At 39.2% G+C, this 26,650-nt stretch overlaps 2 protein-coding genes across 2 annotated transcripts; both read left to right on the forward strand.

Moving 5' to 3' along the window:
* The first annotated feature begins 371 nt into the window (after positions 1–371).
* Positions 372–6,149, forward strand: LOC140942108 (uncharacterized). The gene is made up of 5 exons (XM_073391087.1): positions 372–471; positions 2,139–2,298; positions 2,983–3,164; positions 4,995–5,372; positions 5,986–6,149. The coding sequence occupies exons 1-5, from the start codon at positions 372–374 to the stop codon at positions 6,147–6,149; spliced, it is 984 nt and encodes a 327-aa protein (XP_073247188.1).
* Positions 6,150–8,975: 2,826 nt separating this feature from the next.
* Positions 8,976–24,998, forward strand: LOC140942109 (uncharacterized). Its single transcript, XM_073391088.1, has 18 exons — positions 8,976–9,016; positions 9,260–9,441; positions 10,558–10,935; positions 11,581–11,949; positions 12,300–12,494; positions 13,000–13,331; positions 13,534–13,672; positions 14,374–14,425; positions 14,758–15,287; positions 15,805–16,128; positions 16,688–16,796; positions 17,916–18,154; positions 18,826–19,025; positions 19,755–20,444; positions 21,579–21,793; positions 23,160–23,200; positions 23,932–24,028; positions 24,708–24,998. The coding sequence occupies exons 1-18, from the start codon at positions 8,976–8,978 to the stop codon at positions 24,898–24,900; spliced, it is 4,326 nt and encodes a 1,441-aa protein (XP_073247189.1). The 3' UTR covers positions 24,901–24,998.
* Positions 24,999–26,650: the final 1,652 nt, after the last annotated feature.

A 26,650-nucleotide genomic window follows, 5' to 3' on the forward strand; every position in this document is an offset into this window, starting at 1 on the left:
CTTAGAAGCGAAGAAGCTTACTTGCATGCAATGTATACAACATAAAACTGCAATAATATTTATTTACAAAACTATCTAAAAAAAAAAGACCAGTTACAGAAATGGGTGGGCAAAATGCAAGAACAAAACAAATATAATACGTCATCTTGCGCAGGTTATCAAAGCACGGTTGTTACCAAAAAATCCGATTTCTTTCTTTGTTGAAAAAAAACGTCTTTGTGTTAAAGAAAAGGCTTCGTTATTATTTGGAAGAAAGATAAACAGGCCTGGATTTTTTATTTTCTTGTAGGAAGGACTATTTGAGCATTTACCATCAAAGCAACGTTCTGATTGGCAGATATTGCGGTCATTTGACGTACAATTTGGCAGTGATGGCTGCCGGGAATTACACAGTCATTAATTTCCACTCGCAAAATGCTAACAAAGGAAAGCGTGGATTCAGATTGCATTTCAGTGAATTACCTCGAAATGGTAAGTGCAGTCAAGGGACAACATCGTAATATATCAATTTCTTTGGGACATAATAGAGAGGAGAAGTGTGACGTCACGTTACCATGGTAGCACTATTTCTGGATGACAACAAAACCAACGACGACGGCGATGGCAAGAATAACGGCAAAAATATTATGTTTATATTAACAAACAACAACTTTGCACGTGTATCACGCTATTTTGTACATTTATTTTCCGTCGTGAAGATTGAATAGTGCGAATAGACTTTTAAGTGACTTTATCGGTTTGTTGTCATCCCAAATTTTGCTACCATGGCAACGTGATGAAACGACTTCTCCTCTCTATTCTCAAAATGAAGAGTTCGTGAGGTCTTGACAAGTGAAATTTCTCTCCTAATGGAAGTAGGGGGTTCCGTCCGAACGGGGTATCTTTTTCAGGCTTCAGGTATATGAAAGGGTAAGGATTTCACTAGTTAAAGTATTTAAAAGGGTAGGGAAATCTGTCATTTGGGTCTGTGAAAGGGTTTAGAAGGGCTAACAGATGAATTTTATGGCTTTATAAAGTCGAGAAAACGTTCTACCAGTGATTGATTCCTATTTAAAAGACAGTGCATTTAAAACAGTAGTTAAAAGGGATGCAAAGTTACACGGTATGTGAAAAGGGTACCATTTGTCAAAAGAAGGTTTACGGAAGGGGACTTTTTCCCGAAAAATGGTATATAAAAGGAAGGTATTCCCATGGCAACTACATTCTCTACGAGTGCTACTCTGAAAAAAAATTTGGCAGTCTATGACTGCATCAGTGGCTCACTGCATAGCTTCATCCAAATAAGGGAGTACGTCTGACATTTGCAGACTTCATAGTAAGCTTAATCATAATGGATTAACCAGAAGGAAACCAGAGTAGAACAAAATAACAAGAAAGCTATGGGTATGAAGTGTGACATAGTGATACAGTTGTACATGTAACGCTAATGTTTAATAGGTACCAGTCCAAAAGATAAGTCAGACAATGAGAAAGAGTTGAGTTAAACGTAACGTAATAAGTTTTATTTGAGACGCTTGTAACAATAATGTATATTTCATACTTAAAGTATCAGATATAAATCATCTGTGCTTTTAAAAGAATAAATAGCTATAATATTATTTCGTATATTTCAAGTAACATTAGGGCAATAGCGCTAGAACGAAACAACGACGTTTAGTACGTCAAGGTCTCTGAAAGGTCGGACGGTTCTTTTGTACATAGGAATAAATATAGACTTCAAGGCTACAAATTTGATGAACAAATTAAAAAAAGATGGCATTCCCTGTAACCTTATGGGAAGGGATCGCAGAGAGGGAAAAATCAGGTAGCTAGTCAATCCAAGATGGAGGACAGGAGAGGCGTGTGGTCACAAGGCATGCCGGATTCTCAAACTTTTAACCGGAAGTTCAAAAACGTTTGTCAAAACTGGCACCTTCCCTTTTCGACTTTAACGAAAAAAAAAAACAATTCAAGTTTATTTTGAATTTTTTTTCGGTTAAAGTTGTTGTTGATTGTTTTGTCTTGCACTTTTTTTCTTGCAAAAATAAAGGTTGCTATATTTGTAAAAACATATGAGCAAATTATTAAAAATGTACTCACTTACAAATAGAAGAGAAATAAACGTACACTTTTAGATTATCTTTTTATTTTTTTGGCAGAGCTATGTGGTTCAGCGGTGGATAATACACTGAGATCCCCTGTATATGTACAAAGTTATCCACCAAATATGAACTGCGTCTATAATATTTCACTTCCACATGGGAAGGTGCAAAAGCTTGTATTTCAGATATTTGACCTGGCAATTGATCCAGAATGCAGGTGAGAGTACTATTACCACACGTTTAGTTCTCAGGTGTTAAGCTCTTTGGCGACAGAGTACTTAACTTGAGACTTTAGTCTGCAGTATTCTCTTTTAGGAGAATCTTCAATTCAATCCTAGAGTTCTCAAATGAAGCTTGTTTTTTTTTTAAGTATCCCATTTAGGTATGCCATACAAAAGACTTTTGATCGAGATATGACATTTTAAGTCCGTTATACGAAAGATAATAATTTTTGCATGCTTCTGATTGATGTCATCTTAATTGTAGCTTTATTACATATTTCATTGGTATGCGGAGCAACATTAACATCATTATTCGGGTGTTGAAGGTTAATAGATGCATAAACTTGACTATCTTCGGCATAGAAGATGTTTGTCTATATATACGAACGAATGAATCAATAAATCAATCAATGAAATAAAGAAAGAAAAAAGATGGGGAATGTAATGATCATTTGCAAAAACGTAAGCTATCTTTCGTGACAGGGAAAGTCGCTTATGATGCCAATCCTTCCCCTGAAAACGCTAAGTTCAGGAAATTTTACAGCCATCGCTTTTTTAAGTGGAAAAACCACCGACAGTATTCTGAACAGAAGCCTTAATTTTGATTAGAATTTTTACAAAAGCATATAAAAGGAATTTGTTTATTGTCAACCCGTAAATACTGAACATTTCCTTTGCAGATTCGACTACGTGAACATATCAGATGGTAATAATTTTATTGGACGATACTGCGGTAACTTAACTGGAGAAGTTGTTTTTGTTTCACGGGACTATCTGGTATTGACATTTCACTCAGATGGTATATTTGATCCTGACAAAAGAGGGTTTGAAATATTTTTTACGGGAGATGTTCACACGCCTGGTAAGTGAATACAAAAATAAACTATATTACATCTATACTGTATCAAAAAACAGTCAAGAGAAAGGTTGTGAGAATTAATATGAACAAAAAAGGGAAAATTCGGCTTTGATCTTTGATCACAAATGAAAACGAACAGAGCTCAGAGTGTAGAATGTGTTTGCGGAGTGTCCCTGAATGTTTCTTGTCTGCAAGTATAATGCATGGTCAAGGAAACGACTGAAAAGGTTCAGTTTTATTTTGAGATTTATCACGAAAAAAGGACCGGCTACCTGTTGAATTGCCTGAGGAAACAGCCGACATTTCATGATCCACCACCGGTCTTCCAGCTAAATGACGTCTGCAGAAATTCGACACTGTTTACCTGTCACTACCCAGAGCTGGGTAGTGCTTTATGATAGGTTGTCACAAACGAAATTTGCCTCAGCCAATGAGAAGCACTACCCAGTTCTGCTAAGTGACACGTCACCAGTATCGTTGAATTTCTACAGTCGGTCCTCAGACGAGGGGGACATGGGGGTTTACGGTATTGCGGTATCGGGCTTTTTTTCATGCGGTTTTTCGGTAATTTTAATTTTCACGTGCGGTATTGCGGTATCATCTACAGATTAGTTGTATGCGGTTTTTCATCATTTTGGCTGACGGTATTCGGTGAAATAAGATTGTTCACGGTATTACGGTACCGTTTATTTGCGCTTTCCTGTCGATACGATACGCAAAACAAAACACAGTAGGACATAAAGGTTAATAAAAGTTAATATTTAGAAGTCTTGAGGCATAACGATAAATGATTACACCATTTGTGGGGCATTTTGTGACAGTTAATGGTCGATAATGTACAATGTGATTGTTGTTGCATCCAATGACAATGAGTCGTCTCGAGTTACCTTACCAGGCTTTTCGATCTGTGAACCTGTGCCGGTAATTCGAGGACCTACACGTTTTCTCACAAAGGCCGAGGTTGCTGAGGTTGAAGACGGCGTGGTAATCATTGACTGTGTGGCAATCGTTTAATGAAGAGGGCGAAGGAGGCGAACATTATCGCAACAAGAAAAGCCTGCGCAGCTGGCGGTATTGTGTGATTAAAGTTTTTTGCGGTGGAGCCGCGATCCAAAGAAGGGAGTGGGGACGAGGCGTATTTCTCGAGGCTTCGCCGCTCGTGGCGGCTCCGCCGCCAAATCTCTCTCGCCTAGTACACAATACCACCAGCTACGCAGCTACAACAAGAATAAGTTTAGATGTCGGGTTTCGAGAATTGAAAAACGCCTTGTAAAGTTAAACGAGAAAATTTGGTAAGTTTGCCTCTTACCGGCGCGGCGTGTGAGACAGTCGAGATAGTTAACCCGTGAGAGACTGACGTGCTAGACTAGACCCACTTATCAAAACTCGCAGAAAGGGTTTTGTTTGGTTTGTTTTTCGCGCTTTCAAGAGTTATTTTCATTGGACCGGAGTTAATTAGCTGTTGGGTCGACCTACCAAAAGGTTGAACGAATGTAGTTTACTTTTCAGTGAAAATTTGCGAACTACCAAAATATTACAGAAACATGGAAATCTGGTGCATAAATGCCTGGGATAATTAAACGCGCTACATGGCAGCAACCATAAGTATGGGGAACCGATTGTAAATGTGATTAAAATATGCGGTATCGGTATTTAGACGATTTTCGAGGCGGTATTTCGGTATTTGCCATTTTTTCTTACGGTATTGCGGTATTGGGTACCCCCCAATGTCCCCCTCTCAGACGTCATTTCGCAAGGAAACCTTTGGTGTGGTAAGTCGACCGTTTTCTCAGGCTACCTATATTGAATTAGTACTTTGACGGTATATTTCAGCGCCTTGTCCGGTAGGCTGGATACTCAGCCTTTATGGTTCTTGCTACAAAATATCTTCCAACGAACTGAAGAGGTACAAAGCACAGTCCGCCTGTAAAGACCTAGGATCAAGCCTTGTTATACTGAATTCGTTGGCTAAAATACAAGAGCTCATCAAAAGAACAAACAGCCAGACGTGGATTGGCTTAAAGCGTGATCTCGTGGACAATTCAAGCTGGCAATGGGTTGACTGGTCTCGCACTTTGTATAGCTACTGGTGGAGTGGAGAGCCAAACAATTACGGAGGCAACGAAGATTGTGTTGTAATGAACCCTCACGTAGGAAAATGGAATGACCAAACGTGTTGGAAGTCTCATTCTTACGTTTGTGAAGCCAACGGTAACACAATTTTTTTAAGATTACACGATCAAAGCGTAAAAAGCCCAAGCAAAACTGTAAATTTGATACCTAAAGCAACAGCAATGATAAATTTGATCGCTTAACCCTACTCAGTTACCTTGACGTGTAAATCAACTATGAAGTTACCATGGCAGCAGTTTTGACGGCCATGTTTTTAAAATTTGCATTTTTCTTACAAAAAACGTCCCTTTTCTATTTTAACTAACTGAATTATAATGTTACACCTGACTATTATTTTAGCAAATTTATGTAACTGTTAATATAATACAGGCCTTTTAGAGACTACTTTCAGAAGCAAAATAGCGGACGCCGGGTTAGGTTTTTAACAGTGTTCATTTCCGCAGCTCGAAAACGAAGAAAAATTTCACAGTTTCACATTACACCGACGATGACCCCAAACCGGTAGTAAAATGTTCTCGATTCGTTATGAAATAGGAAAAACCTACCTCGGGTGTGAACCTAGCCTAGACAAACTATAAGAGAACTGTAAGATATGATCTAATAATTAAGATGCTGATGTTTTAATTCGACTAGTGATTATTACTAAGAAAGGCAATATGCATGATTAAAAATTGTGCATTTAATTCTGCAGCATGCGGTTCAGTGGTAAACAGTACTATACTTTCAAGCGTAGGATATCCATACTACTATCCAGAAAACATGGACTGTACTTGGACTTGGGAAATTCCAAAAGGAAAAATTTTGAAAGTGACCTTTGCATTACTCGACATAGAACCTTGGTGGGATTGTTGGTAGGCGATTTAAATGTTTTCTGAAAATTATGAAGTAGAGTTGGGTCCTCGAGTCACATCCACCTGAAATCAGTGCTATAGAGTCCCATTGGGATGAAGCGCGCAGTTCTTTTGTTCATTTCACAATGACACAGCTCTAAGGCTTGGATCTTTTGTTTTCTCAATGTAGATCATGTAATAATACTCCAGAGAAACGTTTTCTTTAAATTTCGTCTTATTTACCTGCATATGTACGCATAATTTATGAAATGATTTTTCATTTATGAAAGAATCCATAATTTATTTATAATGTATTCATAATTTATGACGTCTTCCTGAGACCTTTAATTCGAAAACAAAACTGGTAAATAGTTAAATAGGTAAGGAGAAAAAGACACCTGCGAACTGGGGTTATTAATTAAGAACAATCTCGTTCCCAGGGTCCTCTCCAACTTTGCCCCCTTGGAGGAGAGGACCCTGGGAACGAGGTTGAATTTAGAACACACCAGTCTGTCAAGAGGCGCGTGAATTTTCATTTGTATTTACCTTTAAGCAAATATTCAATCACGCTTTTTATTCTGTCTCTATTGAAACTTTTCCTTCGGACAGTTTAGCTGAAACATTTCGCTGATAACAGCTTTTATTCTAGCTTGAACATTTTTTAGAGGTTTATTGTCATAACCAATTAACCATAATGTGATTCTTTTTGTAGAAGAACCAAACGTTTTTACTGTTTTAATGTACACGCTATAAAACTTCTTCGTCAGTATTAAAGGAAAGGCTCTTATATTATTTGGAAGATAAACAGGCCTGGACATTTGCTTTTCTTTTAGGAGGGACTATTTGAGCATTTTCCATCAACACAACGTTCTGATTGGCAGATACTGCGACAATTTGAAGAACAATTTGGCAGTGATGGTTGCCGCGGATTACACAGTGATTAAATTCCACTCGAAAAACTTTAAGAGAGAAAAGCGTGGATTCAGATTGCATTTCAGTGAAATACCTCGAAGTGGTAAGTGCAGAAGGGAACCAAGCGTAATTCAATTGTATGGGAAATAATGCTCAGTTTTTAATCTATCCTGCGCGCAAGCAGAAGCCCTTCGATTTTACTGGATAAACAAAGTCTGGACGCCATCTAAACTGACGGCTGTTATATAAAATAAAGTATTAGATCCCTATCGGCGATATTTTACACATCACGTATGCCGTTTTGTAGAGATCTTAGCCTCCGTGGCAGGCGTTTGAAAGGAAAGGAAAGGGAGTTTTAGGCGCGAGAGAAACGCGAGTGGAAGCGCGAGGAAGGAGGGAAGGAAACGCCTGCCAGGAGACCATCGTTTTTCTCGTTTTTAACATCCACCAGGCGAATGTTAAAATCCTGCTTGGTAGTCTTCAAAACAAGTCAATCACAGCCTTAATATCTTTACCTGATTGGTTGAAATCAACATCACGCTACGGAGTAACTTAATCGATCTTTCAGTAATTATTACATGTTGTTAGTGAAGCGTGATGAGATTTCTGTACGGAATTCATCGTTAGAATTAGAAACTGGAGGCATCAGTTTCAGCTTCAAGGGAGAATAGAAGAAAGCAGTTAAAAGTACCGTTTAAATTTACCCAACGGCTTGTTTTACTCACTAGACGAAAGAGAGGAAAAATCATGCGGTCTTTGTGCTTGTTATCTGCTGTTTGACCTCAAACGCCTACCGCTCAGGCTACGCTTTATCAACGACCAGATTATTGAAGACGAAGCGATCTATAATCCTTAACGGTCTTTGGTTTGAGGACTTCTTCTTGCTGGTTATAGACGTTATAAAGCCGCCAGGAACTTACTTAAATAACTGATTGCAGCTTTCTTGTGGATCTTCGAAGTTCAGCAATTCTTTCTCCGCTGCCATCGTTCTTTTGTATGCTCTCCTGGATCCAATTCGAGAGTCAGCAAAGTGTTTTTAATTTTTCTTGGACAAACATTGCATACAAGTTGCGAGGTCTAGCATGATTCCTTCAGCAAACGACGTAATAGATTTGTGCTGGATTTTATATGACAAGCCACGCATCGTTGCAACTTTCTTCTTTCCATCGTGGACCGCATTTGATCTTTTTTTTATTGTACCTTCACTTGAGATTTCTTGTTTTAGGAAAACAAAAGCGAGAAAATCAGTACGACTAAAAATAAGCGTATCGCGGCCAGACTTATTTGATAGCTAGTCATTCACAGTTTGCGTTATTTTTGCATACATAATTAGTAGGCGGGATGGCGAAAACAATGGTTTCCTGGCAGGCGTTTCCCTCGCTCCCTCCCTCCTTGCGCGCCCCTCGCAAGGTCACAAATAACTCCTCTGCACTCTGTGGCAGAAACAATAATAATCCAAACGTAACTACGGCCATGCAAAAGACGTTTCGATGATCTCTGACTTTCTTCAACAGATCTGTGCGGTTCAGCGATGAATAATATAGTGAGATCCCCTGTATACGTACAAAGTTATCCACCAAATATGCACTGCGTCTACAATATATCAGTTCCACATGGCAAACTACAAAAGCTTGTATTTCAAATATTTGATCTGGCGTTTGATCCAGAATGCAGGTTAGAACCTATTTTCCATACAATCTGTTGGTGAACGTTGTATTATTGAACTGATAACGAGAGAAACTATTTGTTTTTTACAATTTTCATTGCTGTGAGCACTAAATGACGAATTATTATCAATGACGACACTTAATTTTCTAGCTATCATTTTAATGTCAATTTTAGTTCCTGCAAACGTGATGCTTCCACCAAAAGATGGTTGCCTTATAAATCTCGAGGTGAAATGTAGCGGTTACTCATGAGCCTATTGTTATAGTGTTCCATGAAAAAAGTATGCTCCGATAATCAACACACTGCCGAAAGGTATCGATAACATCATCATTCGGGTGGTTAGGGTTTCTAGAAACAAAACTGATGATCACATCTTGAAAGAGGTGCAATATTAAAAACAAAAAGTAAAGATCCAAGAATGGATACTTGTGCAACACCACACTCAATACATTCGGACAAAGGTGGGCGGCTTAATGTTTATTTACACTGTAAAGGAACAGATAGAATCAATTTGTTTAATGTACACTCGTGAAATATTGATTGTTTTCTTTGCAGGTTTAACTACTTGAACATTTCAGATGGTAATCATCTCATCGGCCATTACTGTGGTAATTTAACGGGAAAAGTTATTTTTGTTTCACAAGACTATCTGGTGTTAACATTTCATTCAAACGAGAGCTTTGACCCTAACAAAAAAGGATTTGAGATATTCTTTACGGACGATGTAAATATGCCTGGTAAGTGAATATAACAATCTTCTATCAATAATACTATGCCAATTTATATTAGAGTCCAGACACATCACGGGAAACTTATTTACAGTGTTTCTCCAACATGGCGAGCGGTTTTGAAAATTTATAAACACGGTTATTTCGGTTAACAACTAAAAAAGGCGTGAAATCAAGACCAAGATGCCTGAACATCAGTACTCGCCCAGGGCTCGTTTTCCCCTCTTTTGCTTTTACCACATTTTGACGTCATCAGCGATCTATTAATGAACAGACGCACGACATTCTGGAATATATATGTTAAAGAGAAAAGGTTAGGAGATTTAATATAATCACCAAAGGGAGAATTAGGCTTTAACTTTTTGTCAAATGAAAATGAACCGAGATGACAGAATGACGAATTGCCTTTTCGGGGGACTATAATTGTCAACTAAAAGCTTCAGTGTTATTTTAAGATTGAGCTCTAAAAAAGTGACGGCTACGTATGGAAATACCTGCGAAAACAGCCGACATTTTGCGACCTCACAGGTCTCCCTGCAAAATAACGTGTAAAGAACTACTACAGAAATTTCATACTAACTCCATCACAAGATCTACAATCCTGGTCAAAACCTTTGGGATACTTTGTGTTACAGGTCCCCTCCTGAACAGTGTTGGGTGTTACAAGTCAAACACTTTTTACATATTTTGCAAACGCTAAGGACCTCAACTTTGTTCAGGGGGGGGGGGGGTGGAGAAAAATCTTGTTTGTGTTTACGAATGTGTGTCGCAGCTTAGCTGTAAATTCCATAGAAAAACACGTGAAAAAGGGGAGGTGTCCCAAAACCTTTCGGCCAGGATTGTAGGTAGTGCCTCTGATTGGTTTCAATTAGTAACATTTCGCAGCACAACTAGACTCACATGTGCTCTCTACCTACTGCTGTGACTCAAAATAAAAATAAGAGACTGCTCGCAGTCTAAGGCACAACTAATTAGAAGCACTCCAAGACCTGGGTACACGTACGAAATTTCTGCAGTCATCCATTAGACGTCATCTTACGGAGAAACCAGTGCTGAGGTCGCGAAATGTTGGCTGTTTTCTCAGGCTACCTATTGAATAAGCTTTACTTCGACTATATGTTTCAGCACCTTGTCCAGTAGGATGGACAAACCTTTATGCTTCTTGCTACAAAGTATCTTCCAACGAACTGGACTGGTACTCAGCAAATTCAACCTGCGAGGAACTGGGATCAAGTCTTGTTACTCTGAGATCACTGGCTAAAATACAGGAGCTCATTAAAATAACAAATGCGCAGACGTGGATTGGTTTACAGAGGGATCTCACGGACAGTTCTCGCTGGCAATGGGTTGATGGGTCTGCTGCATTTTATAGTCACTGGCTGAGTGGAGAGCCAAACAATTACGGAAATGGTTACGAAGATTGTGTAGTAATGAACCCTCACATAGGAACATGGAATGACCAAGGGTGTTTGTCTTCTCATTATTACGTTTGTGAAATCAACGGTAACCCAACTTTCTATGATAATAAGTAAGCCCACGAGTAAAAAGTCAAGTAAATTGTAAGTTTGATATGTAAACAGTACTGTCAATGATTGTGCGGTTTACCTAAGATCCCAATGAATCTGGACATTTCCCATAGGTCATAGAAGTAGACTTTTTGTAGAATAATAAAACGAAAGTCAGATTTTGTTCCAGCGACAATAATAATAGCAGTCATCAACAACAACTTTTGATTCCCTCTGGTTAAAGCTTATGATAATATTCGTTCATTTCAGAAATCTTGGAGACCTTTACATTCTACAGCGAGAACGACTAAGAGCATGAGATTTCATTTAAAGTTTTTTCTCACGTATTCTCAAATAATAGACACCGCGGATAACTTCACTCTACATCTTTTTCACCAAAACAAATTAACGCTGTTATCTATATTGAATGAAATTAGGCTCCCAGCTGCAAAATAAAACCATAACACTTTATAACTCACTTGCGTCCGTTAACACGCTAACTCGTAGTAGAATGACGACGACTGTCACGTTTCCCGCCAAAATGACGCTGGTTCACACGCGCGCACTACTGAGTATTGAGGAAATCTGGTACTCGTAGTCGTAATCGTCTTAGAATCCAAAGGTCTCTATTTGTCTTTCGCAGGTTGCCCCCAGGACTGGATTCAAATTCTCGGCTCCTGCTACAGAGCCTCTTCTTACGCACTGGATTGGTTCGCGGCAGGATCGGCCTGTAAGGCAATTGAATCTAGTCTTCCTATGCTGACTTCACGTGCTGAACAAAATGCCCTTGGCTCATTTCTAACACAAAGCGCATGGACTGGTCTGCACAGGAATCCCAGTCACAATTTAAGTGGGGTTGGTTTGGTCAGTGGTTCTAGTTACGTTCATGAATTACGCAGTCAATTGGATAGTTTGACGGGCGAGGGAGATTGTGTTGAGATAAATTCGAAGGGAAAACTGAAAAATAGAGACTGTCGTCATCACCATCAGTACCTATGCACAATATCGGCAGGTAAGTAACTCCAAGAAAACATCATGCGTTTCTGGAAGAGTTAGAAGTTTTTTCCAGATTATGCTTGTGTGTATTGCATAGAGGTGCCAGTTAAGAATCTTAAAAAGGTACCACTCACTTGAAAGAAATGGAATAAAAAGAAGACAGAAAAATTAATACTTGATGGCAAGGTCCATTAACCCCAACCGGAGCGACCCACTCATATACTAATCACGGCGTTTCCACAACCATCAAGTAATTTTAGATTCATTGTAAAGTACTTTTCAAGCAAAAATAAATAAAGCTCCCGGTAAAAAGCACTAAAAGGATTTTACTTTGCTTCTCTTTTACACTCTGTCTATTTTAAAAAGGAACTAAGTGCAGGAAACCTTCACTGCGGGATGATGTGGTTGTTTCACCTTCTGATTGTCTTTTACCAACTCACCCACATGGAAAGATTTGTTCTTTTTACTGCGCCCGTGGATATCAAGTCAGCGGTCCTTCATCTGTTCGTTGCGGGATTGGTGGATCATGGAGTGAGGATGCCAACACCATCATTTGTGATGGTTTGTATCTTGATCGTTTAAGTTTTCCTCCCCCCCCCCCCACCCCTCTCAATTGTAGCGTTAGAAATAAACCATTGTTTTACAATTTTTTGGATTGCTGTCAATCCTACACGAAAGCTATTGACTTCTGCAGATTAGGGCTTGTGAATCAAGATGTCCGTGCAACTAGTAAATCGGACGCCTTATACCAAGTTTGTGCAGCATTCTTTTAATTGTAATTATTATATAAATCTTCAGTCATAAAATAATTATCACCACCGCTTCAACCAACACTACCACAACCATTGCCACAATTATCATTATCATCATCGTCATCATCATTATCATCATCATCATCATCATAAAAAAAAACAGCAACAACATGGTGGTAAGTATCGCTACAATCATTAGGACCACATCATCTTCATCATCCTCAACTTTTTACTTTCATCAAACGGTACATCGGTTAATGTCAAAGCCAGATTAGGGCTGTTCGAGAGCCGTCGTTGTTTTTTTTATTCAATAGAATGTGAAGAAGCTCTCGGTATGGGAGACGGAGAGATCTCCAACGGCCAAGTCATTGCTTCTTCGCAACTGGATGCCGAGCATGCAGCCATCAACGGCAGACTAAACGCTATAAGAACTTCAAATAAAGTAGGATCGTGGTCACCTTATACCAATAATGTTAAGCAGTGGTTGCAGATAGATCGGGGCAGTCAAGAGCGCACCCTTGTAGCAAAGATTGCTACTCAAGGAGAAAATGCTAAAAGCACGTGGGTCACACATTACAGATTACAGTACAGCGACAACGGAGATAAGTTCAATGTTTACAAAGAGCAAGGACAAGGTAAAGATAAGGTGAGACGCCTCTTCTTCGCCAAAGTGAAAAAAAGCAGTTTAGCATTTCTCCCGCAACCTTTAAATACGTAAATATTTTGCTCGTGTGCACTTTTGTTCAGAGTAAAAATATGTCTGTCAACCTGCTTCCTTTGAGGAATGCAGCAAGAAACGAATTTATTAACTGAATGTAACACATGTGAGTCCTACCTGGATTTTTCAGGTGTTCGATGGCAACACAGACCCGGATACCATTGTTTCTCATAAACTAAATCCACGCATAAGAGCAAGGTACATCCGTTTCCTACCAACCGCTTGGCATAAACACATCTCTATGAGGGTGGAACTCTATGGATGCAAAGGTAATTAATGAACAGATGGCTTTTAATTTCAAACATTTCCGAATTAACTTTAAATCTAAGACTTACATGTATGAAGTGGACGCCCATCCCCAACCTCCCCAAAGCAGTTTACTTTTATCTTGGATACATTTTGACGAAACACACGGTTGCTTATTTTGGTTACGACATATAAAACTATTAAAGGAGAGAGTTCAATCAATTTCCGAACAGTTTTTACAGTTTTGCCCTGAAATATTTCTTTAAAAAAAACAGAAATTATAACATGATACATGATAAATTACCAACGAACGACTGTACAGAACACAGAAGACATTTCCCTCTAACATAGGAGGAATTAAGTTAATTTTGTGAACCAATTTTAAAAAAAAAAACTCTTTCATGAGTCAATCTGACAAATGATCTTTCCTTAGGGACACCAAATTTTGCCCACTGGTTCCTAGATGATTCAGAGAAAGATTGCAATCTATTTCCGAACAGTTTTTTACCGTTTTACCCTGAATATGGATAAAATAGTAACAAAAGAATACAAGTGACAAATTGTAACATGATAAATGATAAATTACCAAAAAAAAAGGATCTACGATAAGGCGACTGACAGAAGAAATTTCTCTTTAACATTAGAAGAATTCAGTTAATTTTGTGATCCAATTTATAAAAATAAAATCTTTCATGAGTCAATCTGACAAGTGACCTTTCCTTAGGGACAGCAAAGTTTGGCCACTGGTTTCTAGATGGTTCTGATTCAGATGTAAGGTTAGTATAACATATAAATAACCTATTGAAGGAACATGATGATAATGAAGACGATGATGACGATGATGATAATAGTCATCATCATCATCATAATAATAATATTCATGGTCATCATCATCGTTATTGTACGTCAACGCCTTTCGTCATGGAAATTTTATCATAATGTTCTCCATGCATTTGATAAATATTCACAAGTCACGCACCAAGGGAGAGTCCCTTCATAATTTGTCGTAGTTTTCAAAAAACTTTGAAAGATCTCTTGTGGTATGCTCCTTTTAAGGTTATATTTCATATTTATTTTAACAATCATTGCTCTAATTTTCATTTCGTAGTTTTTTTGGTGCAGTCAACTACACTGAAGGTTGGTGCCTTGGAAGTAAAGCGGCGTTTTTCAGTCAAAAAGGCTCCTTTGTCACCGTGCCCAAAATGAACATTACAAACTGCGACTTTACAATTGCTTTTTGGGTTAAAACCGATGGTATTGAGGGACCTTTAATGGCGATTTGGTCTGTGAGTGGAAAACTATTTTTCGCGGCAATAAAGAATTCCAGTGTCATCTTGTCGATACATAACACTATAGCAAAAGCAAACTTCGCAATCAGTGACTGGAATCATGTTGCCATTACCTGTGAGGAGTCTAAGATCAAGGTGTTTGTAAATGGAACAGAAATTTTAACGAAGGAACAATGGAACGAGTTCTTCTTCTTAACGTCAGACCATCTTGAGACGCAAAATGTGATAGGAAATCATCCAGTCCTGTTCAAGTTGCCATTGGTAAATGAACCTTTTGTTGGGGCACTGATGGACCTTCATGTAATCGAAACTGCCTTGTCTGCAAATCAGATTTCTGACTTGGGCAAAGGTAATCTGTTGTTATTAGGGAGTTTAACCAAATGAGTTTTTGAGTGACGCACGTCGACCGGAAGTGAGCCGTTTTCGCTCTTTATACATCTTGACGCTGCCAAAATTGTAATGCCTCGTTGTCTTGCTCTTATATAAGGGACTTGACGATCGGACGACGCAACGGCAGCCAAAACGTTGCTCCGCTAGGGCGCAGTTGATGCTACTCGTGCTACAAATAAACTATATGCCCCCCAAAAGTCATGTGATTGTCGTAGTGATCTAAAAATGCATACGGGTTTCGCTGAAAAAACGGAAGTAATTTTGAGTTGGTCAAGAACTTGAGCGTCTTGTTAGACGAGATGGCTAAACGGGGCCAATTAAACCAGGTGGAGTAACAACCCTACAGTCGCGAAAGAATCCCCATATTTTGGTGCTCTATCTTAATTCATCAGAAACAAAAGAATTAAACCGAATCCCTTGTAGCCTACACACAAGTAAATAACTAACTGATGACGATACATTTTTGTGAACCTAAGGCACGCCGAAAACTCCAGTTATTAACAAAAAGGAAAGCAAGATAAATGGTTGCACAGTAAACCTCACATGGAGTCGTGACGTGTGTGCCACTACGAAGAACACCATACGCTTTAGGGTGATAAATCCACAGGGCTACAGGGCAGAACGCCGGGTACAAGAGCATACTTCAGCGAAATTATATCATCTATTGACACTTGACTGCGACAAAATCTATCAGATTGAAGTGTCTTCGTGGATTGGAGAACTTCAAAGTGACTGGTCTACTCCTTGGCAAGTTCAAACTAACTCACCCAAAATAAAGCAGGAAACACAAGACGTCTACTGTAAGTACCGCAAGGGAACAAAATATAGATTGCCTTCACCCAAGCCACGCTGGCGTTCCTCCTAAGCAGACATTCTTAGGGCCTCGTCACGCGTCGTTGCGTGACTAGTCGAAACGCCGTCTGCGCGGAAGGCTACTTCTCCCAGGACCAGTGAGGCTTTATATTCGTTAAGAACCGTAAGGTCATGGATGATGCCATTAGATTAGAAACAAACCAGAAAATGCCGGCCGCAAAAAAAAAAGTCCTTGATGTACTTATAATTCATCTCTCTATTATTTTGAAAGGGGTAAATGGAGCATCAAGTCATTGCCACAATAATGACCGTCGTTCAAGTCACGTTCAAGGAACGAGTACATTTTCTACCTTACCCTACGCGCATTATCTTTCAGAAGATGCCTAACTAACTAGAAATTATCCTATTTATAATATCCGTCATTTTTTAAAATATAAAACAAACTACCGCAACCGAGACTATAACACCTATCCCCTTATGGACGACGTACATGTAAATTGCATGTATTCCATATCTTTTTACATTAATTTATTTCTGTCTTTCCAGCTAACGATGACGCTACAAAAACTTTGGGAATAGTTCTTGGAATCACCGTTACTCTTGCGGCAGCAATTCTCGTAGGGATCTACCGAAGGAGGCAAAAAAGGGAAGAACGGTATGCTTAAATAGCACTGAAAAGTCAAGAGGGTTTACTCTAGGCATGTTTACAAAGTTGGGCACTGACACTGACACTCGCGTCATATCCGACAATTTCTTTGAAAAGTAGTTCTCCGAGGAAACATAATGTTTTTGCTGGGACTCAAAAACCGATTTTTTGCCAGGTGTATTTTCCGATTGACGGAGGATCTAAATACAAAATCGGCCCAACTTTTCAGTTCACCATATATTTTCGTTAGAAAACCGGGCAGACAAACCGTTACGTATAAACTGGCCTTTAAATTATACATTACAATATGTGCTACATGCCGTAACTTTAACAGAAAGGTACAATGTGTCTCGTTTGTTTGATTGTTTTTCTTGTATTCGGTTGCAATACAGTTAATTTTTCGACAGCCGACAGGTACATAGCGTGCCCAGACTAGAACGAAGACGGAAATGCGCACTTGACCCCAGTTTCAACAAAGGCAAATTGTACTCAAGGAATTCTATGGTCCCCATAAAAAAGGAACTTTCCGTAATATGTCTTAAGCACAGAGGCGGCGGAGCCTTCCGAAACGTGGGGTTGGGGTGGGGGGTCCGCCAAAGGGTCTTTCATACACTGGTTTTCCCCGTGCCATGTTGAAGAGCCCCAATAAGGGCGAAACAGCTGTCCATGGCTGCCACTGCCCAAATTTGACCACCTCCTGGTTAGCTCAGTTAGGAGAGCGCCGGTCTGCTGAGTGCGTTTTTCGTTAGCACAGGCAAATCGCTTTGTAATCTTCACAGTGTCTAGTGTGAATATTGCAATTTGTGACAATGCTTCAGCAGGAATTTGTTTAGGCGGTCCTGATTCGTGGTGCTCTTAGGTAGCAAATCGTCTAGTGAGGGCAGGAAATGTGCGCTTTAAAGTCGCCGATGTCACAGGTTATGTTAAATACATCCGTAATGGCGATTACGGACAAAAGTGACCCCCTCACAAATTTTCGTTTGGGGGGGGGGGGGGGGGGAGGGGCTACGGACCTCCCTGCTCCGCCGCCTCAGTAGTAGGAAAAACCGTTTTTCCTATGCAATTTCTTCATAGTTCGATTCTGTACAAAACGAAATTTTTAACTAATATTGGATAATTCTTTTTTAGATCCAAGAAAGAAATTGTTCATTTTATGTCACTGGAAGTCCCACACGAGCTAGTAACCATCATGGGGGAACTTGGTCGAGGGGCTTTTGGCAAGGTTCATAAAGGTGTGATGAAGGAGGTGACAAACGCAAATATATATTCGGATACCAGTGAAGGAAATCCAAATGTACGTTCCAAGGACAGCCTACGAACACTGAAAGACAATGAAGGACGAGTTGTTGCTGTTAAAGTCCTTCTTGGTAAGCTACTAAGCCATTTTCGATGAATGTTTACAAATCATGTTCGACCAGCACGTTGTTAACGTAAATAAAGTTTGTGTAACTTTAGTATAGTCGAAGTTCACTTCCATGTGGGATCAAGGCCTCTACGTCCGACAATGCAATGGAAAATAGCTTAACTTACATGTTACAGTCATCTTGTTGATGCTGAGGCTTAAGTCAAACCTCCATAATCGGCCACCTCTCTACAACGGTCACTATTTTCTGTCTCTGGGGACAGTCTACACAATGACTCTTGTTTAAACGTCTCTTCAACGGCAACAGCCACCAACGCATGACCCCAACTGCCAAAATAACCTGTAAACAACGGCCAGTTTTTCCGCCGACTGATGAAAAAGTCAAGAATGCTCATGGAACTTGATCCGTATGGCGCGTTGATGATTAATCGCGGCAATCCTATTTTGACTGTGTTCCGTTTATACTGCTGCAGTTAGCATAAATTGTCGCCGATACGTCTAGCCAATGCTGCGAACTTTGCTCGTCTTGTCACGTTAACATTTTGATTCAAAACATGATGCCCTTCATCATCACTTTCTTTGAATGGCTAAGCAGTTCACAAACCCTCTCGATATTGTTTTTCTTGACTGATTTTAACTGATATCCTTTTGTTCATTAACTCCCGTTTTGTTTAGAAAATGCTGGAGAGGAGGAAAAACGACAGTTTCTTCAGGAAATTGACCTCATGAAGGACGTTGGATCGCATCGAAACATTCTTAGCATACTCGGTTTTTGGATTCGGTCAGAGCCCATCATGTTGATCATGGAGTATGTTCCTCACGGAGATCTTCTGCAGTGGCTTAGAAACAAAAGACAGCAAATAAAGCTTGTTACTGTATGTATCGATTTTTAGCCATTTTCTCCCTAATAACAAAATTTATATCAGCTTATTTGTTGTCCCGTTACATTTCCGATAAATGTATAGCCTAGAGCATTTCTCAAAATATAAAGTAAATTCAAATTTTTTGTACATGTCTTCAATTTCTGTTAACAAATTTATGAAGCATTGATAATACAACCAGAAACATGATAACGTCTCTTTAAAAAATGATGAACACAAGGGAGAGTAGACACTCTGGCGAAAGGGCGCACGTATATGCCCTCCTCGAAAGTTATCCTCTAATTTGTTTTAACCTGAATTTTCGGTAAAATTCAGGGTGACAGCAAAGATGATGGCCATTTTTAATGAAGCCACTAACGGCAACGCCATTTCCCCACAACATTTCTTTCACCTTGCAAAGCTTGTCGCATGCAGTCTATAATGAAAGAGGTTTGCATATTTAAAACATCTAAGGAGAGCCAAAACCACTGTGGAACCACTTTTACATTCTATATCCAAAAGTTGATATCGCTTTCTTGAAAACGGGTAATTTATTTGGTCTAAAATCAGAAAATCTTATTTCTAAAGAAAGAAATATCTATAATAAGCTGTATATGTCGTATGGTTATTGCGCTTTCGTCTGTGTAGAAAATGATCTTTTGGCTTTTGTAAAAATTGCTTTACCAGTCTTTACTATACAGAATATTAATTTGTAAACTTAAATCATGTTTGAACTACTTGCAGCTTACAAAGAAGAATAATGACCATACCGATGTCTTAGAAAGTCAGAAGAAAAACATGAATGGTCTAGAGATAAAAGGAGGGAGGATTAAAAATGAAAAACACGATGAAAATGGTTCCATGCAACTGAAAGAACTAGAAAATCCACACAAATCCAAGGTAACCGATGTTGACACCAATGTTGATCGCCTACTTGAAATACTACCTCAGTGTTCAACTTTGGAAAAAGAAGAGACAACATCGCTAGGGGAGAGTTCGAGAAATCTCCCAGAAGTTGCTGCAAACCTTGTTATGGTAGGAGGCGAAGGACCCACTCATCAGCTCACGACCTATGACGAACCAAAGGGAAGCGATGGAATAACCTTGACTATAGAAACAAAGGATAGGAACAGTGACGCTAATGGAAAGCAAAAGAGAATAGAAAGTTCGGAAAACGAGACAAGCAAGTCCAAAGATGATGCCATGAACGTATACGTATCATCTCCAGAAACCAAACCTGGTAAAGAAAACGAAAAGAGGTTACAGTCATTACCATCGACCTTTAAAGACGACCAGTTTCCTGAATCCCTTGAAAGGACCACAGTGAAAGCCTCTACAGAGCACGACGAAGGCTCTTGTGACATCGACAATAAAGATCTCGTCTTTTCTGCAGATGATATGATGAGTTTTGCGTGGCAGATTGCTAAGGGAATGGTAGGTTATTTCTTTGCTATGGGAAAGGAATCATACGAACAAACACTAACAAATACATCCGAAAACAAAGATTTTGTTTTTATGCCTACAGTTTAATATATATTCGACAGCGACTATACCGTGAAACAGAGGCACTTCTGAAACTATCGCACTTATACTACAACCTCACATCCTATGCGTTGTACACAAAGCGATAACCACTTTACGACGACTAATTGCTAATGTCAAGGACAAAGAAAAACTGGAGGACAGACAGGGAGCAGTATACAAGATAAAATGCTACAACTGGCAGGCTACTTACATTAGTAAGACCGACAGAAACCTTAGCACGCGACTGACTGAACACAAACGAGCGACAAGAAATGGTGATGTCAACAATCACATTGCTAAACACCATTTACAGACGAAACATCAAATCGAATTGAATTACGTACTGTACATACTACTATCAACGACTCACTTTAGAAGCTTGGTTTACAAACTTAGAGCAAACCCCACTAAATCGTAGTCAACAGTTACCGGCACGGTACAAACGACTAATTGATGGACTTCAAGCAAAACTAACTAAAAGAGGGTGACTGGACAACCCACAATTTGACTAGCAATAAACGACTTTTAAACTGTGACAATTGCAATAGACGGATCGAAACGCACCATAGTCTTCATAGAGTCTTCACAGCCAATAACATTACGGCTTAATTGGCAGACGACCAATAACATCGCGACTTAATTGACCAAACAGGCCAATAATCAGAGTTTAATATCATTAACTAACGTGATACAACTCACTTTGACTCTGAAGATGACTACCTACAGGTTGTCGAAACGTCAGTCATTGTCAAAAACATTCCTATTCAGGACTTCATTCACCCGAACGATCAATATCAACCAACTTATGAAATGACCACTGGGTTCAAACCTTTCACAGCTAAAATTATCTGTTGCCCACAAAAAAGGGTTAAAAATGCTCAAATAATGGCTTCACCTCATTACGTTTTGTCAGAACTGGTAACTATTAGTAGGTAGAAAAATCTGTCTGAGAAGAAAATAAGCAGCTACAAAAGAGAAAAGGGATCAGGCAAACGGCTAACAAGTAGACAGAAAAGACTAAGTTTTAAATCATCATTTTATCAGGAATACTTGGCCAGTAAAGGATTTGTTCATCGCGATCTGGCAGCCCGTAACATCTTACTTGGTGAAAACAAAGCGGTGAAGATTTCTGATTTTGGTATGCTACGTCGCACAGGTGAAAGTGAGATATACGAGGTGGCCACCGTTAAGAAACTGCCCATAAAATGGACAGCACCTGATTCATTGGAGACTGGAATTTTTACTTCCAAGAGTGATGTGTAAGTTAAAATTAAATTTTGCAAAGTTTCTTAGGGCTATCGTCACCTGCAACACAGGTATTAGAACGAGTCACATACCAAGACTAAAAACACAGAAAACCTACTACTGAGTCAATTCCTTCCTAGGCCTTGTTCGCCAGAGACAATTTTTGGAAATTTTCCTTGATAACTGCTCTCTTACCAGTTATCATCCCTTTCTTTTCAAAGGGGACTGGGTTTGAATTTATTCCAACCAAAAGAAGGTTAACCTCCCACGCAGGCGTTTTAGGGAAGCTCGGATTTCGTCCCTCCCAACAAACTCCTGCTCAACCGAAAACAACATCCCTTTCCCAACCTTAGCCAATCACATTGTATCTTCCAAGTTCTGGAAGGTTGAACTTGACCGCAGGGTTACCCGATAATTACTCGATCTGTATGGAACACTGGGAAAGCTATATGACCTCTAGTAAATGTTAGATTCAGAGCGGCAAAAGTAAGATTTATTCAGGTTTTAGAATACTTCGTGCACTGCATAACTTTAGCGTAAGAAAGAGAAGAAGGAAAAAGGTAACTCTAGGGTCACGTTTTTACACTACCATGAGCATATGAGTAGTGTTTAGCCTATCAACACTTTATTTCAAAACTGTTGATTGAATTGGTCACTTCAGATCACGCGAATAAAATAATGAAAAAGGAATGTTGTTCTCGGTTGAGCAGACTTTTGTGGGGAGGGACGAAATACGAGCTCCCCTAAAAAACCTGTGTAGGAGGCTAAAAGAAGATTGAATACGTCCTAGCTTCCGATTTTAGAGCCTGTGTTTAAACCTGACTTTCCCAGTTACATAATAGGCCACTTGCATGGTGACGTCATTTTATAACTACTACTAGAATCCTTCAGGGTTTTGCTTTCTTGTGCAAATTAGGGCTTTTGCTATTTAAAATTCACTGGGTTTACCAAATTTCAATATCAAACAAAAAAAGAAATAAATTCTTGTCTTAGAAGTAAAAAGACGTCATCGTGCAAATGGCTTATTTACTGTATTTCTCTCCGCCCTCCGATGACTACCATTGAAGAGTATACCCTCCACTGAGTAAAACTCTGTGTCACTGCATGTTTCCCTAAGAACCTCATGATGAATAGAATCACAGCAAGTGGTCAGCAGGCTGTTATTTTGTTCATACCAAGATACCCTTCTGAAATGTTAGCATGGAATAAAACTATTGACCTTTCCGGCTACGTTTAGAAAAAAAATACAATTATTGATGTAAGGATTCGCGGATAATCAAGAGTAATTTCTCTCTTCCTGTTATCAGAACTTTTTAATTGATAATTGTTGAGTTGTTTTACCGATTATTTGTTTTCCTCATACTGGTCCTTGTTCCTTAGATGGTCCTTCGGAGTTGTTTTGTGGGAAATGGCTACCATGGGTGAGATATCTTTAACGCTTTGACTGATGTAAGACAGGAAGTAGAATGATTGTCTATTGCATTTGTTTGTTTGTTTTACTAATAAATTCTAACAACGTAACTCCGTATCCAGATCTCTTGTCGAGGAAGCCAAAGGCGAGATCTGGTCAAATACGTACGTCACGTGATCGCCGGTCAGGCGCACTCCCTCACAATCTTAACAGTAAGAGTAACCAATGAAATTTGTTGATTTACAATGAAGTCCAGATATATCGCGCACTCTGTTTGGTTGAAAACATGTGCTTTATGAAAGTATAAATACCCAGCTAAGTGTCGCACCATCTGTCGAAAGTTTGTTTGGAAAATTAAAAAGTGATTTATGGGGAATTTAACGGATTCTTTATCATGAAACAAATAAAGAAGCCTTGACACTGTGCTCTGTTTAGTTGTAAAGCACGCAGAAAACGGCAAGAGCACTTAGGAAGTAGAGAGAAACACTCCACTAGGTCTCGGTTTCCCCCAACAATTCTTTCTTGCTTTAGCTGCTTCCGGCGTGCTTTACAACAGAACAGAGTATAGTCGAAGCGATTTCGTCCTCGGCTTCGTCGACAAGAGAGCTGGGTACAAGCTCACTATCAACGTTGTGAGTTAATCTGTCACGTGCCACAATAACTAAAAGTTCTTGACAGACGTAATGTTGGCTTAAAAGTTCTTTGAACCTTCTCAAATGATATTTCAATTAAAAATTTTAGGGGGGACTCCTTATCCCAGAATCAGCCATGCCCAGTTGTACAATCTCCTTAAGAAGGGGTATCGCATGGAACAACCAAACACTTGCAGTGATGAAATGTAAGTAAAGTTATTACAAATGACCCGCAATTAATATCTGTACCTAACAAGAAACACGATATTTTTTAAAAACAACATTGTTACGCTATAGGCATAATAATCTTTTTAGGAAGGTAGGAAGTGACAGTAAAAAAAAAAAAACAATCATGACTCTCTGGCGAGTACTCGTGCGTCTTGATTGCGTCAAAAAGCAATGCAACTGGCGAATATAACACCAACGCAAGTAGATCCATCAAAAACAACCAGGCTTAACTCTATCTCTACCAGACGAAGTAGAATCATACCCCAATTTCATTCACGTTTCTTTGACGTCATGAACGTTAAGAACTACCCGCTAATGCTCCGCTTTAAAATGCATAATTTCATCCCTTCTATACTACTCACAAGGGAAATTTCGTTTTGCTGAAGTAAAAACCAAATCTCAGGTAATCTCGCTCGGCAAAACATGGCAATGTAAATAGCTTGAACCCAGTATTTCGTCTCGTAACTAGGTGAAATGTGATCATTCAGGTGAGTATACTTATTGAAAAGATTGTTGTTAACAGCGATTGCCTATTCGACAACAACGATCATCAGAGTTCAAAGTGAGTTGCGTGCCGTAGCTTGACGACAATTTTGGCTATCGTCATAATTGGCAAACTTGACCAAAGCATAAGCCATTATATTTTTTTCTCGACAGGTACAAGTTAATGCTGGACTGTTGGAGGGATGATCCGAATGAACGACCCGCATTCTTCGAAATGATACCAACCCTTGAACAAATGATGACAGCTGATACCCCATATTATGATTTTACACTGTTAGATGAGAGCCAGGAATGTTACAATGAACAATGCCCCAGCACCAGCGAAACCCTCGACACTCTCTTGTGATGACTCCAAAGTGAGTCGACCTGACGTGTTACTCTGTTAACGTAGGGCTAGTTTGCAGATTACTCAGTAAAATCTACTTAAGCTTCTGACATTATGGAGGCTGTTTAGGGGCGTAGAATGTAGTGATGATGAAGTTAACGATAACAGGTGCTTCACTTCAATATTATATAGATTTAGCCAGGTCTAAAAGCGAAGCTTCCTTCTGTATACTGATAACAAAGGCAACAAATTTAAAGCCATTATTATAAGGTTAAATATCCAACTTTAGTCCCCTCCTTAGGAGAGAGGGGTTGGCTGATTTAAGACAAAATGTCCTTTAACATATCTAAAATCAAATAACTCTACCACTGAGCTAACAGACTAATATTTACAGCAAAACGTAATTGTAGGTCAAGTTCGATCACTGTAGTAAGCCTGGAAATGAATTCTTCCCAAACTATACCACAGAGAGTCTGAGAACTCCTAACGCCACGCCGGGAGCGGGAAAGAGGAGCAAAGGATAATTTTTACATGAGGATCATTTTTCCATATCCCCCACAACATTAGAGAACATCATTTCTGATAGTAACGTCCACTCAAGTTCAAGATTATCACAAAGACCTTACTTTTAGTACTATACTTAGCCGGTGAATTCTGAAGTAGATAACGAGCATAAGGTGTGTTGATGCTTTTGTAATAATGTCACTTGACCGTTACCGAGGAGACCATGGGTAATCTCAAGTAGTTTAAGGCCTGGGACTAAGGGGTTTACCTGAGTCAAAATTTGGCACATGTAAAGAACTCATCGTCCTTAACATTTTAAAGTATGAATATTGTGTTAATAAGTCACGTGATCTGTCACGTGACCGCTTTGCTAAAAATTGTAAATTATTGACCAATTGGTGGCCGGTTTAAGAAAAGAAATCCAGCAATAACATTCTTCTAATTCATATTAAATATTTCTAACACTAACACAGGACCATCTCCATGATTGTCCATTGCCCTTCAATATGAAATTATGAAGGAAAACATCATCTTAAATGCCCAAATTTAATCTTGAATTATTAAAAACTTTAATTTTAAACTTCAGGTACATTTATTCTAAATGTAGAAAGTTAGGTATGTTTATCCTGTTTCAGAAATGCCAATTTGTTTATCCAAAAAAAGTAAATTCGCCACCAACTTGCCAATTTCCCTCATTCTCAATTTTTGGACACACGACATGTCATATCACCATAATTAAACGTTAATAAGGCACAAGAAAACCTCAAAATTTGCCTTTGGGAAAAACTTCATTTTGTTCTAGTTCTCCTAGCGAGAGATATTGCGAATCATTCATACGGTCCGAAACCTTTTACCCAGGCTTTAAACCCCATGAGACGAGCGTGCGTGGCCCCAACAATGTTGGAAGAGCTGTGCAAACCGATCCAACATTTTTGCGCTATGCTTCGGGCAATCAAGGAACAAAAGAAATGTTGGGTTGTTGGCTCAGTAGTTTGACCAATTTCAAACTTTGGACAACAACTCCCAACAACATGCAACAGGGTGAGCAAAGGGACGAAACATGTAATATTCAACAATGTCGGGAGTTGTTGGCCAACAATGTTGCGTTCGTTGGCACGGGGCTTTAGAATAAATTGTGAAGGAACCTTTTTTTTCGGAAGAGCATCATTTAAAAGAAAGGTTTCCTTCCAACAGGCAATAAATAGACATTTTGCATCAAGTTGAGTTTTACAAGCATGGCTGTGTCTATATAGGAGTCAGAGGTGGC

This window comes from Porites lutea, chromosome 6 (genome assembly GCF_958299795.1).
Source record: "Porites lutea chromosome 6, jaPorLute2.1, whole genome shotgun sequence".
In the NCBI taxonomy this organism is placed as follows: domain Eukaryota; kingdom Metazoa; phylum Cnidaria; class Anthozoa; order Scleractinia; family Poritidae; genus Porites; species Porites lutea.

What these genes read in the sequence shown, in the direction of transcription:
- LOC140942108 (XM_073391087.1), top strand. Translation starts at nt 372, where the DNA reads ATGGCTGCCGGGAATTACACAGTCATTAATTTCCACTCGCAAAATGCT. An exon ending in CAGTGAATTACCTCGAAATG is followed by an intron (nt 472 to 2,138) that starts GTAAGTGCAGTC and finishes TTTTTTTGGCAG; the next exon opens with AGCTATGTGGTTCAGCGGTG. An exon ending in GCAATTGATCCAGAATGCAG is followed by an intron (nt 2,299 to 2,982) that starts GTGAGAGTACTA and finishes TTTCCTTTGCAG; the next exon opens with ATTCGACTACGTGAACATAT.
- LOC140942109 (XM_073391088.1), top strand. Translation starts at nt 8,976, where the DNA reads ATGAAAAAAGTATGCTCCGATAATCAACACACTGCCGAAAG. An exon ending in CAACACCATCATTTGTGATG is followed by an intron (nt 12,495 to 12,999) that starts GTTTGTATCTTG and finishes TTTATTCAATAG; the next exon opens with AATGTGAAGAAGCTCTCGGT. An exon ending in TGCTGTTAAAGTCCTTCTTG is followed by an intron (nt 18,155 to 18,825) that starts GTAAGCTACTAA and finishes CGTTTTGTTTAG; the next exon opens with AAAATGCTGGAGAGGAGGAA.